Raw genomic sequence first — 14,182 nt, forward strand, 5'->3', positions numbered from 1 at the left:
TATATATGCACTTATACATATGTATATATAGGTATTTATCATTATTGTTTTTTTTTTTTACTTATTCGCTGGCATGGGGTGGGGGGTTGTTCTGTAAAAATGTGAAAAGCTTTAAATAAAATATATATAAAAAAAATGTTTAAAAAGGTTTGCTGCATATATACATATATATATAGAGAGAGAGAGGGAGAAACTTGTATTGCCTACGTTTTTTAGAGAAAAATAATTATTTCATTCTGAAAAAGACAGGCTAATGCAGACACTAAATGTTTACAAACATTAGGCTATAATAAACAGGCTATTTTGTATAATCATTTGTCATTCAAATACATCGCGAATACGGAAACTTTGATTTTGTGTCGAATGAGAGACTTGAGGTTGAATGAGAGGTTTCAGTTTAGTTTTAGCCTAAATTAATTTGTTTTAGTTTGACGTTAATATTGCTATAGCTTCTTATATTTTTAATTCTTGTTCTTTTCTAAATACCGTTAATTGAAAATATTTTGTTGTGGAGTGAGGGGAACTTAAATAGCCTAGCGGAGCTTCTCAAATTTCCTGGAAGCTGAACAGTTTTCATATTACCCTCAAAATAATTATTAGAAGGAAATTTGGAGTCCAACTTTCGGACGCATAAACAGTGTTACTTATTATACATTTTCTATTATTCTATATTCTTTATATTAAATAACATTTTAGCATCCAGATACATCGGTAACATGGAAACATCTGGATTTGTGCCGAAAGAGAGAGGCATCAGCTTCAGCTTAAATTATATATATTTTTTTTTTTTGGATTGACGTTTTTATAGCCTAAACTAATAACTTTTTATAATGTTTTTAAACATTTTGCTTTAGACTACAGGCATTTTTGCCTTTATCATTTTGGAAGTAATAGGGCTAATAAAATGCGATGTGAGCCACAATTTTTTTTCTTTACTCTCAAAACGCAATCTTATAATGTTTTTTTTTTTTTTTTTTTTTTTAAATGCAGCAAACATTTTTAAATATCTTAAAAATACTTTGTCTTTAAAGTGTTGATATGTTTTTTTTTTTTTTAAGTAGCTTACATTTGGCCAAAATCTAGAGATTATTTTTTTTTCGTTTTCAATCCCTGATGTTCACTTTTCGTTTTGGGCCTACATTGGATTGCTCTGTTAAAGAGCACAGTAACTTCTTATGTCAAAAGATCAAGGGAATTTTTAGTTTCTCAGTTCATGACCCCTTTAAACTAAAAGTCTCACATAGTCAGATATGTAGTCATCAGGAGATCAGTATCCCATTGTGCTTGGTCTCCTCCTGCAGACTTCTTGCTGTTCTGGCTCCCTTCCCATTGTGCTTTTACCTAGCACAACCAGTGGAAGACATCACCAGCACTAAACTGCTCACTAAACCACGTGCAACATAAATCTCACTAACACAAACCACTTTCAGAGACTTAAGCATTAGTGTTGGAGTTAGATTTTCTAAATTGCAGAACATAGCAGACTTGTTGGAAATGTTGTGAATGCTAAATGTATATTGTTGGATTGTATCAACACTTTTTTGAATACAAGACTTGGATGTTCTCGTATAATGACTTGGGTATTTGATGGATGTTTGTTGTTTATGTTGTAGGTAATCTCAGATTTTGATATGACTCTCACAAGGTTCTCCTTCAATGGCAAACGCTGTCCTACATCCTATAGTAAGTACAACAATCACTAATATTCGCCTCTAGTTTTGCTGAGCTAGTTGTCCATCAATCAATTAGCCAGTTAGTGAGGTTAAGTGTTTTTGTTTTGTTTTGTTTTTATGTTTTTTGACAGCATGCTGGGTGTTTAGCTGTCTAGCTTATTACACCATCTGTATAATGCTGCATCTTTAAATTCATTCATTCATCTTTACATCCATTAGGGCTGGGACGATATGGCTTAAAAATAAAATCTCAGAAATTATTTATTTTTTAATTCGATTTTCGATTTTTTTTTTCGATTTTCCCCCTTACTTAAGGAAAGCAATAAGTACAAACGGCAGACAACTTAAAGCAAATTTTGCTTTTATTTAATTAAAAGCAAGACAAATGTAATCTCCATTTCTGGGATGAATAATAAATAAATGAACACCCTCTTGGAATCAAAGTCCCAGCTGTGTTTTAAGTCACACTTTGTAGTCTAGACTAAAAGGAGACAAACATTCACCTTGAGAGTAGCACCATTTTCTAAAGGATTAACAATACATTCAAATCTGAGGAAAACTAGACAGTGACATTTTTCATTGTATCTAGCCCAAACAATGCAACAACGTACAGACATACATGCCATGAACATGCACTGCATCTTACTCAGAATAGCAGAATTACATTTTTCAAACCAAAAACCGAAAAAAATACTCTGTCTTTAATTGCACTTTGCATAGAATTTTAATTAACAACATAAAGAGTCCCTTTCTTGGGAATATTGTTGCACGGTGCACCGATACTTCAAAAGTACTCATTCACGAATGAGAAGATCTATTGATCTCGTTCACTACATTCAACAAATCACATGCTCTGTCACATCTTGAGTAACTCTTTGACAGGATGAAACAGTTCACAGAGCTGTTCACGAACTGCGCTTGCGCTGCTAATAGCGCCGCACTCGCGCTTCTCTGCTCGCGCGCTGCTGTGGCAGGAGGAACTTCAGTGAACGAGAAACATGAGTCAGTGGATTACCTGAACGAGAACGAATCGTTCACCTAAAAGATTAGCTCACGGACGAACCATCACTAGTGCAATTTCATATAGCCTATATTAAATATTTGGAATATATATTTTCATATTTTATTAGGTCCTTTGATAAGGTTACAATACAAAGGTCTAAGTAGCAACGTATTTTCCGTGATGTCCCCGACACGCGGGTCGGGGTGGGTAAAGAAATGTTACTTTATTTGCAGGCTTGGAAGGGCCAAATTATTTCATAAAAGCGGGACCCACTAGGGACATCACTAGGCTGTATGTGCGAGCACAAGTGATACTGTGGCCGCCGGTCCACGACTGGTAGAAAAGATGATGCTCACTAAAGATGATGCTCATTAAAGCTCACTGGCTGAGTTTTCGCATCTGAAAGAAAAGGTTGCACAACTGACAGAATAAGTTACAATATCTGAGATACTGCTGCTAAATTGTATTTGCTTTTTTTTTTACTTGAATGCCATTGCTTAAATTGTTTTTTTTTTTTAATCTTTTGACATTTAATCTTCTGAGTTCAGAAACATTGTTTAATATAATCGCTGTTTATATTTTTATTCAAAGTTCAGAATCAAGATAAATGTATTACTCTTATGTTTCTAATAACTGAGATAATGCTGCTAAATTTATTCTTTCTTTACCTTGAATGTCATTGTTCTAATTTATTTTTAATATTTTGATATTTCATATTTTGTTCAAATGTTTAAAATATCTGTTGTTCATATGTTCATTTATTAGTGTGTTATATGATTAGAATTTTGTCCCGGTTTTAAAATAAAGCACAGCAATGATATTTGAGAGTGTATTTTCCCTTTTCAGGAAAAGTATCGAAAAAGTATCGAAATCGCAATTCTTGACTAGGTATCGGTATTGAAACAATAATTTTGGTATCGTGACAACACTACTTGGGAACAAACTTCCCACTCTCACTGGTAGCCATGTTGTCGCTTGCTGTTTCGTGCGTGCTATGATGTTGTTGTTGTCGCTTGCCATACTGCCATGTGAAACTAGCGCTACGGAAGCTCCGGGGAGCCAAAAATGCACCATTACACAAAAACTCGATTAACTTTTTTTGTTACAGGCGATTTAAAAAATATGTTTTATTAACTCATTCAATCGATTTTTCGCACAGGCCTAATAGACATTCAGACAGGTGTCTTTGGTCAGATGTTTTTGTTTAGCTGATTTTGAAATGTGTACTTTTGCAGGTCCTTATGACTAAAATTAAGCACTGAATGCCAGATTAAGGTTGTTTAACAAGCTTTCAACATAAATGTGTAAATCTAACCTGAAAAGAGTGCTGTTGAACACTGAAAGCTATAAGTTTTAGCACTTGAAAGCAGGAAATTAATGAATGAAAGAGTTTATCTTGTGTGGAGTTCTTGTTTTATTAAAATGAGTACTAAATTGTATGCTTTCAGATATTCTGGAACATAGCAAACTGATCAGTGAAGACTGCAAAGCCAAGGTGAGAAGGCAAATGTTGTCCCTAATGAATATTTTAAACATAAATTTAGTTTTGACTCTGTAGTTTCTGTAACTATTAAGGTCACACTGTTATGTGTTTGGTGTTCACAGATTTACAACCACCTTAAGTAAATGAACAATGTGTGTGTTATTTACCTGTACCAAAATATCCCTGTTTATTCATCAGTTCCAGGGTTTTTGTGAAAACTTCAGATCATACTTCTGTTTTATTTCTGTTCATTTCTTTTCTGAAGCAGAAGTTTCATGCAGTCCCTAATCGTCTTAAATGCTGGTTTTGATCATTTATTCTGTGTGCAGATTTTATGGACCAAACGTACCTTAGAACTGTATAGATTTCTTTTTAATGACTAGGACAGTCTTGAAATGTTTGAGGATTGTTTTTCTGCAGCTGAAGAATCTCCTGGACACTTACTACCCTATAGAGATCGATTCCACACGCTCAGTAGAAGAGAAGTTACCTCTCATGGTTGAATGGTGAGAAACATCTTCTCATTGCACAGCTTATCTCTCAATTACAAATAGAATGTGATTCCTATCAGGGTCCAAGTCTGACCATTATTTGTTATATGGGTTCAAAGTGTATGTAGGAATGCACCACAATATATGCTAATAATCGATATAAGCTGATAAAAGGAGTTATTTGCACCATTGACCAATTTTTTTAAATAGTTGATGATCAGAGCTGAAATCAACATGAATAAACATCAGAAGGGATGTTGGAAGATACAGACCACTTACTGTAGTGTATCATGTTAGCCATAAAAAAATAAATAATGCTAGTTACCTATAAAAACACTAGAGAGAACCAAAAACAACATGATTTAAACGTACAGTATGGGATTTTTGGCCACCAGGGGTCACTAACTGTTGCCTATCTGTCAGAAAGCTGGTGATCCACTGACAGATAGAGCTAGGAACAGAGAGCTGGGTCAGTTTGGTCTGAAGGGCTGTTGGGATGATGGTGTTGAATGCCGAACTAAAGTCCACAAATAGGATCCTCACATAAGTCCCTGTTTTGTCCAGATGTTGCAGGATGAAGTGCAATCCCATGTTGATTGCATTATCCACGGACCTGTTTGCTCGGTAAGCAAACTGCAGGGGGTCCAGTAAGGGTCCAGTGATGTCCTTCAGATAAGCCAGAACCAGTTTTTCAAACGAATTCATGACGACAGACGTTAGAGCCACAGGTCTGTAGTCGTTAAGTTCTGCTATCTTGGGTTTCTTTGGGATGGGGATGATGGTGGAGCGTTTGAAGCAGGGAAGGTACTTCACACAACTCCAGGGATCTGTTGAAGATCTGTGAAAAGATGGGGGTTTCAAATCTGTAATAAAACTCATTCAGGTCGTTAGCAAGTCGTTGATTAGCCTCAGTGCAAGGGGATGGTGTCTTGTAGTTCGTGATGGCTCTTAGACCTCTCCACACTGAAGTTGAGTCGTTGGAAGTAAACTGGTCTTTTTAGCCACACTGATCTCTTTGTTCATTGTGTTCCTGGCCTGATTGTACAAGACCCTGTCCCCATTTCTGTAGGCATCCTCTTTGGCCTGACGAAGATGTCTGAGTTTTACTGTAAACCATGGCTTATCATTGTTGAATGTTAAATAAGTCCTGGTAGGAATGCATATATCCTCACAGAAACTAATATAGGATGTTACGCTCTCTGTGAGTTCGTCCAGATCGGTGGTAGCAGCTTCAAAAACTCTCCAATCAGTGAGGTCAAAACAAGATTGTAAATCCTGCTCTGTTTCGCTGGTCCATCTCTTCACAGTCCTTACTACAGGTTTAGCAGATTTAAGTTTTTGCTTTTAGGATGGTATAAGATGAACCAGACAGTGATCAGAACTTCCCAAAGCTGCTCGTGGAACAGAGTGATATGCATCCTTTATTGTGGTGTAACAGTGATCCAGTATATTACTGTCTCTGGTGGGACATGTAACATGCTGTCTGTATTTTGGCAGTTCACGGGAGAGATTGGCTTTGTTAAAGGGGGGGTGAAATGCTATTTCATGCATACTGAGTTTTTTACACTGTTAAAGAGTTGGATTCCCATGCTAAACATGGACAAAGTTTAAAAAATTAAGTTGTACGTTTGAAGGAGTATTTCTGTTCCAAAAATACTCCTTCCGGTTTGTCACAAGTTTCGGAAAGTTTTTTTCGAGTATGGCTCTGTGTGACGTTAGATGGAGCGGAATTTCGTTATATGGGTCCTAAGGGCAGGTCTGCCGAAAGAGCGCGCGCTCCCGTATAGCAGAGCACTGAGAGGCTGAGCACAGACAATCACTGATCAGAGCGAAGGCGTCGCGAAATGTCACAAAAGAAGTGTGTTTTTGGTTGCCAGGGCAAGACAACCCTGCACAGATTACCAAAGAAAAAACTGCATTAAGGGACCAGTGGATGGAGTTTATTTTTACAGAGCATCAATGGAGTTGCGCAAGTGTTTGTTCCCTGCATTTCGAAGATGCTTGTTTTACAAATAGGGCCCAGTTTGACGACGGATTTGCGTATCGTTTATTTCTTAAGGATGATGCAATCCCAACGAAAAAGGGTCACGATCGTGTGTTGGAACCGCAGGCGGTGAGTAAAACTGCTTAAAATATCTCTGCCCCTTGTTAGTGCGTCCGCCTTCCATGCCGGAGACCCGGGTTCGAGCCCCGCTCGGAGCGAGTCGTTGCTGCTGCTGCTCTCGTTCGGTTTCAGCCTCGGGATCTGATTCTGGATCATAAATAAACGGCCAAATCTGACTGTTAGCCATGGTTTGTTTTGGATGATGGTTTTTTCCTCAAGGTAATGTCACAGCTTCCAAATGCTCTCAACGCAAAAGCCTACTGGTGCTCGTGATTCTTTAGCTCCGCCCACACGTCACGCCTCCAGCCGGTCGTGTTTTTCCGGGAAAAATCGGTACAGACTATCTTTTTCTTATGAATATAATTAAACTAAAGACTTTTTGGAGTTATGAAGGATGCAGTACTACTCTATAGGAACTCAAGATTAACAGGATATTGAGTGAAAACGTGCATTTCACCCCCCCTTTAAAGTCCCCCGGGTGTTGTTGTTCTGTCTCTGTGATCTGATCAGCGAGTTTCTGTAAAGCTGAGCTCACGTGCGCTTGCGGATGGATGTAAACACTAACCAGAATGAACGAGTGAAACTCCTGCGGCGAATAGAATGGCTTGCAGTTGACAAACTGCATTTCTAGATCAGGACAACACATCTTCTTTAAAGGTGCCATATGCAGAAATTGAGGTAAAAATATCCATTACATGACCTACACGCATCAAAAGAATGAGAAGAAATAAAGGCGATGATGTCATTAAAAAAATGTCAAGTTATAGTGCTGCAGAGATATCAACCTTAATTAGCATTAGCATTACTAGCCCCGGCCCGGCAGGTGTTGTAATACCAGTTTCGGCCGTGGGAGGCGGTATGCGGACAACATAACCACCAGCCAACCTGCAACGAATACACGAATAACTCGCAGGGCGTACCTGGACCTGATGTCAATCGTGTGGAAAGTACAGCCCACTACTTTCAGTTCAGAGAAGAGAGAGGAAGGATAGCTGAAGCCCTTGGAAAAAGACCAACACCCGCTACAGGGAAACAACCGCGCTCAGAATCACAAATCAAATCCGATAAGAATACCAGAGTAAACATCGGCACTGCTTTTAATCGCTGGAAACAACTGATGGACCTGAAAGAAATGAGGTTTGACTCCGAATTTGCAAGTTAGATGCTGTTAGTATTTCGCTAGAAGTTTGTTTTATATGTTTGTGTATTTGTTTTCGGGAAGTTATAACATAGAAATGTATCGAAGGCTGTTCGATAAACGTGCTAATGTTAGCGATGGCTAACCGTAGCTGCGTTTGATAATTAGCTAGCTATAACTTAACGTTACCCATTTTATTATATAGGGCTGTGCATGTCTTTACTCATGTACATCTCATCAGTAAAGACGCTCCTGTAATTAGGAGTATATCTCCAGTACGTGTGTTCAGATCAGGATTGCCAGGTTTTCACAACAAATTCTGCCCAGTTGCTTCTCAAAACTAGCCCAATCTCGCTTCCAGAAGGTTCCCCGATAAAACATTGCTTCCCGGGGTTAAAATATAGTTTTTTTTTGCAGGGTTGCCTTGGTATAATTCGCATTTTAGGGGCTAATATCACCTTATTTGTATTGGGGTCGCTGTGACCAGCGGACATGAAAAACAACCACCACAGACTTGGCAACACTGGTTGGCATTTACTACACAGAGCCGTAATTCACTGACAATCTACACAACATCGATGTTAAAATCGCAGGCGATTCTTTGTCGATTTTGAAAGCGATTTTGTGTTAGTTGTCGGTAGACTCAGGCTCTGTGCAGTTACTGCCGCTCCACCTGAACCAGTGTTGCCAAGTCTGCGGTTGTTTTTCATGTCCGCGGTTTGAAGCAATCCCAATACCAATAACGTGATATTTAGCCCCTAAAATGCTAATTTTACCAGGGAAACCCTTCCCAAAAATTTATATTTTAACCCCGGGAAGCAATTTTTATCGGGGAACCTCCCGGAAACGCGATTGGGCTAGTTTTGGACTAGTTTTAAGAAGCAACTGGGCAGGATTTGTTGTGAAAACCTGGCAACCCTGATCTGAATGCAAATGCTGGAGATATACTTCTAATTACAGGAGCGTCTTTACTGATGAGAGGTGCATGAAAATCGCATTCGATTTTTTGCACAGCCCTATGTATCATAACTAACCTGCTCTGTCTAGTCTGTTGGTCTCCGTGTCCTCTTTGCTTTGTGTTTTTTCTGTGCGTGAACAAATTGATGTGTGGCGTGAAAGCGTGTGAAAAGAGTCAACTGCGTGTGTCTCACGGTGAATGCTTGAGAGTTGGAACATTAGTTCTCAAGCAGAATAAAGGACAGGTTGATAATTGCTGTTTAGCGTTTGTATTAATCTGTGATGTGTCCCTGTTTGCCTACAGGGACATAAAAAAATTAATTAAAAGTGATACGTGGACCAAGGTGTCTGAGATTGTTCATTTTAAGTAAAGGATCCTAATATTTCGTCCACAACAATATTTAATGAGGTTATAACTCCTTGTGGTTAGTCTGCAAGAGATCAACAAGCTTGTATGCTTTGTGGCCGCTTTAAATACAAAATAAGCATTCGATCTACGTTAGAGCGTCTGACTGCTCACAAATCTTTCTGCAGCGTCGTGAGCAGAGCGGCAAGAGCGATTTTTGACGCTCTAGACGCCGGCGGTGTGAACGCACAGTTAGGCTCCAGCTATGGCTGTAGTGTTGTTGTGAAAGTAGGGGCGGAGCATAGAGACTATGCCGTTTCTCGTTTGTTACTCTAGAGTAGACCAATTCACTTTATTGAGGCATACTGCCCCCATCTGTTATGGAATGTGGAGTATGACTTGATTTTTTTTGCCAAACATTACAGATGGCACATTTAACACGGTTACATCTGTACACCGCCGTTCATTGATGTAAAAGCAAGTCCCGCCGCCGCGCGATTTCCCCGTTGATTCTGATTCGCGATCCGCTCTGAACAGCTGAAAGCCCGGCAGATGGAGCGTGCTGTCCGGTATGGTGTCATTCAGCCAGGTTTCCATGAAACACAGAGGAGCAGAGAGAGAGAAATCCTTATTTGTCCGAGAGAGCAGAAGGAGTTCGTCTGTTTTGTTGGGTAGAGAGCGGAGATTTGTGAGATGGATGCTAGGCAACGGCGTTCGAAATCCGCTCTTCCTGAGTCTGACGAGCGCTCCCGCTCGCTTCCCCCGTCTGCGCGTCCTGAAGCGTTTGATCAGCGCCGCCGCTCCTCCGATAACAACGTTCAGTAAAACGTCTGAATAATTTAAATCCGGTAAAAGATCTTGTGGTGTGTTCTGCCGAATGTTCAGCAGTTCATCCCTGGTGAAGCTGATTGTGTTTGTTAAACAAAAAAACAGGTAAAAAGAACAAAAACAGCACCAACACTGGAGAGCCAAGCACTGAAGCAGCCCTGTGCGGCGCCATCGAGTAATCGTTCCCATCGAGTAATCGTAAGACAATCATAAGACAATATTTTGACAATCATGTCTTTTCGAACGGAGAGATATATGATTATGAGACCTGTTACGCCCTTATTAGGGAGCAACAATGAAGGAGGATAACACATTTATGGCGGTTACAATATCTTTTATTCTCACATTCTTCATAGTAAAGACTATCTCTCAAGTTCACACAATACGCCGCAATGGCGATCAACATCTCGGTCCTGGCCAGGGATCAAGGTGACAGAATGGAACGCTCGCTGAGGACGCCAAACAGGAAGCTTTTAATGACAGGCACACCTGTGCACCGGTGCACCCAATACACCTGATTGCCTCAGCTCCGCAGCACACCTGTAAGAGGAGCAAAACACACCCAGACACGGCAAAAATGACAAGTATACAGCCGTGACACCCCCCCCCCCCCCCTTAAGAAAAGGAAACTATTAAGTTTCCGCCAACAGTAAGCATTCGTAACCGCACCAACACACTTTAGTAGGCCTATACTCACAATATCAACAACATTCCCCCACGTAGATAGAATAAATAAAAAAAAAAAAACCTGTTAACTCTTCAAGGCACAGCTTACAATGAGTTTTACACTGGTGCCCTAGACAGTGCATCGGCCACTATATTTTCTGAGCCCTTCAAATGCCTAACATCCAAATGAAAGGGCTGAAGAAACAAGCACCAACGCATCAGCCGTTGATTTTGATTTTTAAGAGAATGTAAAAATGTAAGCGGGTTATGGTCACTATAAACTATTACCACTGAACTGTTCCCACCAACACTTTGAAATGTTGGAGTGCTAAAATTAACGCAAGTGCCTCCTTTTCAATTGTGGAGTAGTTCATTTGATGACTATTGAACTTTCAAGAGAAAAAACAAACCGGCCGCTCAATACCTGCATCATCCTCTTGAATTAACACTGCCCCTGCTCCCTTTTTACTGGCATCTACCTGAATCTTAAAAGTAATTATCCATAGCCCCGCAATGTATTATCTCATACGGCCCAGTATATTTGGCTTGAAACGGGGAATCTACTACAGGCAGAAGCGCGATGACCTGATCTCCAACACTAAACTTCCTATGTTCAGTGTAATGGTCAAACAACTTTTTCATTTTCCCTTGAGTTTTATTTAAACATTTCCCTGCTAACTCCCCAGCTAATGAAAGCCGACGTCGAAAGCCCAGCACGTACTCTGAACATTTTTTCGGTGGTTCTGGATCAACCCATTGATCACGTAAGACAGCTAACAATCCCCGGACTTTGTGCGCAAAGACCAGCTCGTTTGGGCTAAACCCAATGCTCTGATGCATAACCTCCCTGGCTGCTAACATCACCCACGGAAGACCCTTTTCCCAGTCCCGCTGCATTTCCAGACAGTAAGCTCTCAGTAATGATTTTAATGTAGAATGAAAACGTTTGAGTGCCCCTTGACTTTGGGCGTGATACGCTGTTGACAAATTATGTTTAATACCCAGCTCGAAAAGCACCTCCGCAAACAATTTCGAAGTAAAGTTACTTCCTTGGTCCGATTGGATGATTTTCGGTAACCCAAAAATAGACACAAACTGAGTAAGCGCTTTCACAATAGATTTTGTATTAATCGAGCGCAATGGGTATGCAGCTGGATAACGCGTAACTTGACACATCACTGTCAACAGGTACTCACTTCCAGCCTTCAAACGAGGAAGAGGACTGACGCAATCAATAATGAGATGTTCAGATGGTTGACATACAGCTGGAATTGGACGCAGAGGAGCTGGTTTTAATGACTGGTTCAGTTTGCCGGTAAGCTGGCACGTATGGCAGGTCTTAAAAAAACTTGCAACGTCTTTTTTAATACGAGGCCAGTAGAAGTAATGAAGAATTCGGTCTTCTGAACACCGGCATGACCGGCGAGCTGATCATGAGCCATCTTTAACACTAACGAACGAAACTTTACTGGTATCACGACCTGAATGACAGAATCTCCCATACCATCCACAGCATGCGGGGACCACTTTCTCAGTAACACATTCTGTTCGATAAAATAGCTTTAAGTGGGCCAGTACGCACAGGTACTCAGTACCGCCACTTCCAAATATAGCTCTTGAGCGTACAGCCACCTCTCCATGCGCCCAGAACGTGTTTGTAGCGTACCGGTACGCTCATTTGGACATCTGTTTTAATAGAGGTTTTAATCTTTTACCTGCACTGCCGATTTTCAGAGCGCCCTTCAAAATGCAAGCTTCCTAATTCATCCCACCCAGAGCAGAAACTACATTACCCATTCACCCTTAAGTTATACAAGTGAATAGCGCATGTGTCGCTTTTCCCACTGTTAAGTGTCAACAACTCAACGTGGCCGGAGAAGGTGTGTGAAACTCGTTGTGAGTTATACTAAAGCAAAATCTTGAGTATTTATTGTCTGATAAACATTAAAAACTGTCTGCGGAGGTTGAGTCGTCCTGCAGCCCCCGCTGGCTGTTCATTGGCTGCAGCATCTTTTTTCTAAGTTCTAAAAAAATACCGTAGACGGCAAGGCACAAATTTAGATATTCATTTATCTAATTAATCTAAAGCCTATGCACAAAGACAATATGATCTTTTTGTCCCCTTTTTGTTTTAAAGCTTGATGAAGAGAGAGAGCACAAGTTGCTGCAGCTGAGGAGGACAGTGATGCACGCGTACAGGGGTGATTGACAGTTCGCGGCACTGTGTACAAAAAATACTCCGCTACACAATTATTTCGTTATTTTCGTTTAAGCTTATTAACGTTAGCGTTACAGAAAGGTCTGATTTACGCACTGTTACAGTCATTGTTTTTTTGTTTTTTTTAAACAATGACATTTGAGTTCATGATTTTAATGTTGCTGTTTCTTGTGGCAGACTAAATGAAGAGTAATGTTTCTTGTGGCAGACTGAAGAGTAATCCGGCAGAGTTTTATACTGAAACTTTCCGTCTAAAAGTCCTTCCTTGGTCTTATCCATATTTCTTTGCACGTTATATTATATATAAAATATTATATATATATATATATTTTTTTTTTTTTGTTAATGGCAATCAAAGTTTTTTTAAAGGGGGGGGGGGGGGTGAAATGCTATTTCATGCATACTGAGTTTTTTACACTGTTAAAGAGTTGGATTCCCATGCTAAACATGGACAAAGTTTCAAAAATTCAGTTGTACGTTTGAAGGAGTATTTTTGTTCCAAAAAAAACCTCTTCCGGTTTGTCACAAGTTGCGGAAAGTTTTTTTCGAGTATGGCTCTGTGTGACGTTAGATGGAGCGGAATTTCCTTATATGGGTCCTGAGGCACTTCTGCCGGAGGAGCGCGCGCTCCCGTATAGCAGAGCACTGAGAGGCTGAGCACAGCCTGATCAGAGCGAGTGCGTTGCGAAAAGTCACAAAAGAAGTGTGTTTTTGGTTGCCAGGGCAAGACAACCCTGCACAGATTACCAAAAGAGAAACAGCATTAAGGGACCAGTGGATGGAGTTTATTTTTACAGAGCATCAACGGAGTTGTGCAAGTGTTTTTGTTTGTTCCCTGCATTTCGGATTGCACATCGTTTATTTCTTAAGGATAATGCAGTCCCAACTAAAAAGGGTCACGATCGTGTGTTGGAACCACATGCGGTCAGTAAAACTGCTTCAAATATCTCTGTGTTGTTAACTTAGCTATCAGCGCGTAAGCACATCAAGTAAATTTCCACATGTACAGCTTAAAAAAAAAAAAAAAAAAAAAAGACGACATGGATATGTGTCACAGCTTCCACACGCTCTCAACTCAAAAGCCTACTGGCGCTCGTGATTCTTTAGCTCCGCCCACACGTCACGCCTCTAGGCGCTCGTGTTTTTCCGGGAAAAATCGGTACAGACTATCTTTCTCTTATAAATATAATAAAAATAAAGACTTTTTGAAGTTATGAAGGATGCAGTACTACTCTATAGGTACTCAAGATTAACAGGATATTGAGTGAAAACGAG

At 40.0% G+C, this 14,182-nt stretch overlaps 1 protein-coding gene across 5 annotated transcripts in view; it reads left to right on the forward strand.

Annotated features, from left to right (window-relative positions):
• LOC127979212 (cytosolic 5'-nucleotidase 3) overlaps positions 1-14,182 on the forward strand; it is a 75,581-nt gene that overhangs the window by 41,638 nt on the left and 19,761 nt on the right. For all 5 annotated transcript variants that reach the window (XM_052584531.1, XM_052584535.1, XM_052584533.1 and 2 more), the window contains 3 exons: positions 1,614-1,683; positions 4,125-4,171; positions 4,580-4,665. In XM_052584531.1, the coding sequence (XP_052440491.1) occupies positions 1,614-1,683; positions 4,125-4,171; positions 4,580-4,665 (203 nt within the window). The remainder of the gene's footprint in view (positions 1-1,613; positions 1,684-4,124; positions 4,172-4,579; positions 4,666-14,182) is intronic.

Source organism: Carassius gibelio, chromosome B19 (assembly GCF_023724105.1).
Source record: "Carassius gibelio isolate Cgi1373 ecotype wild population from Czech Republic chromosome B19, carGib1.2-hapl.c, whole genome shotgun sequence".
NCBI classification, from domain to species: Eukaryota; Metazoa; Chordata; class Actinopteri; order Cypriniformes; family Cyprinidae; genus Carassius; species Carassius gibelio.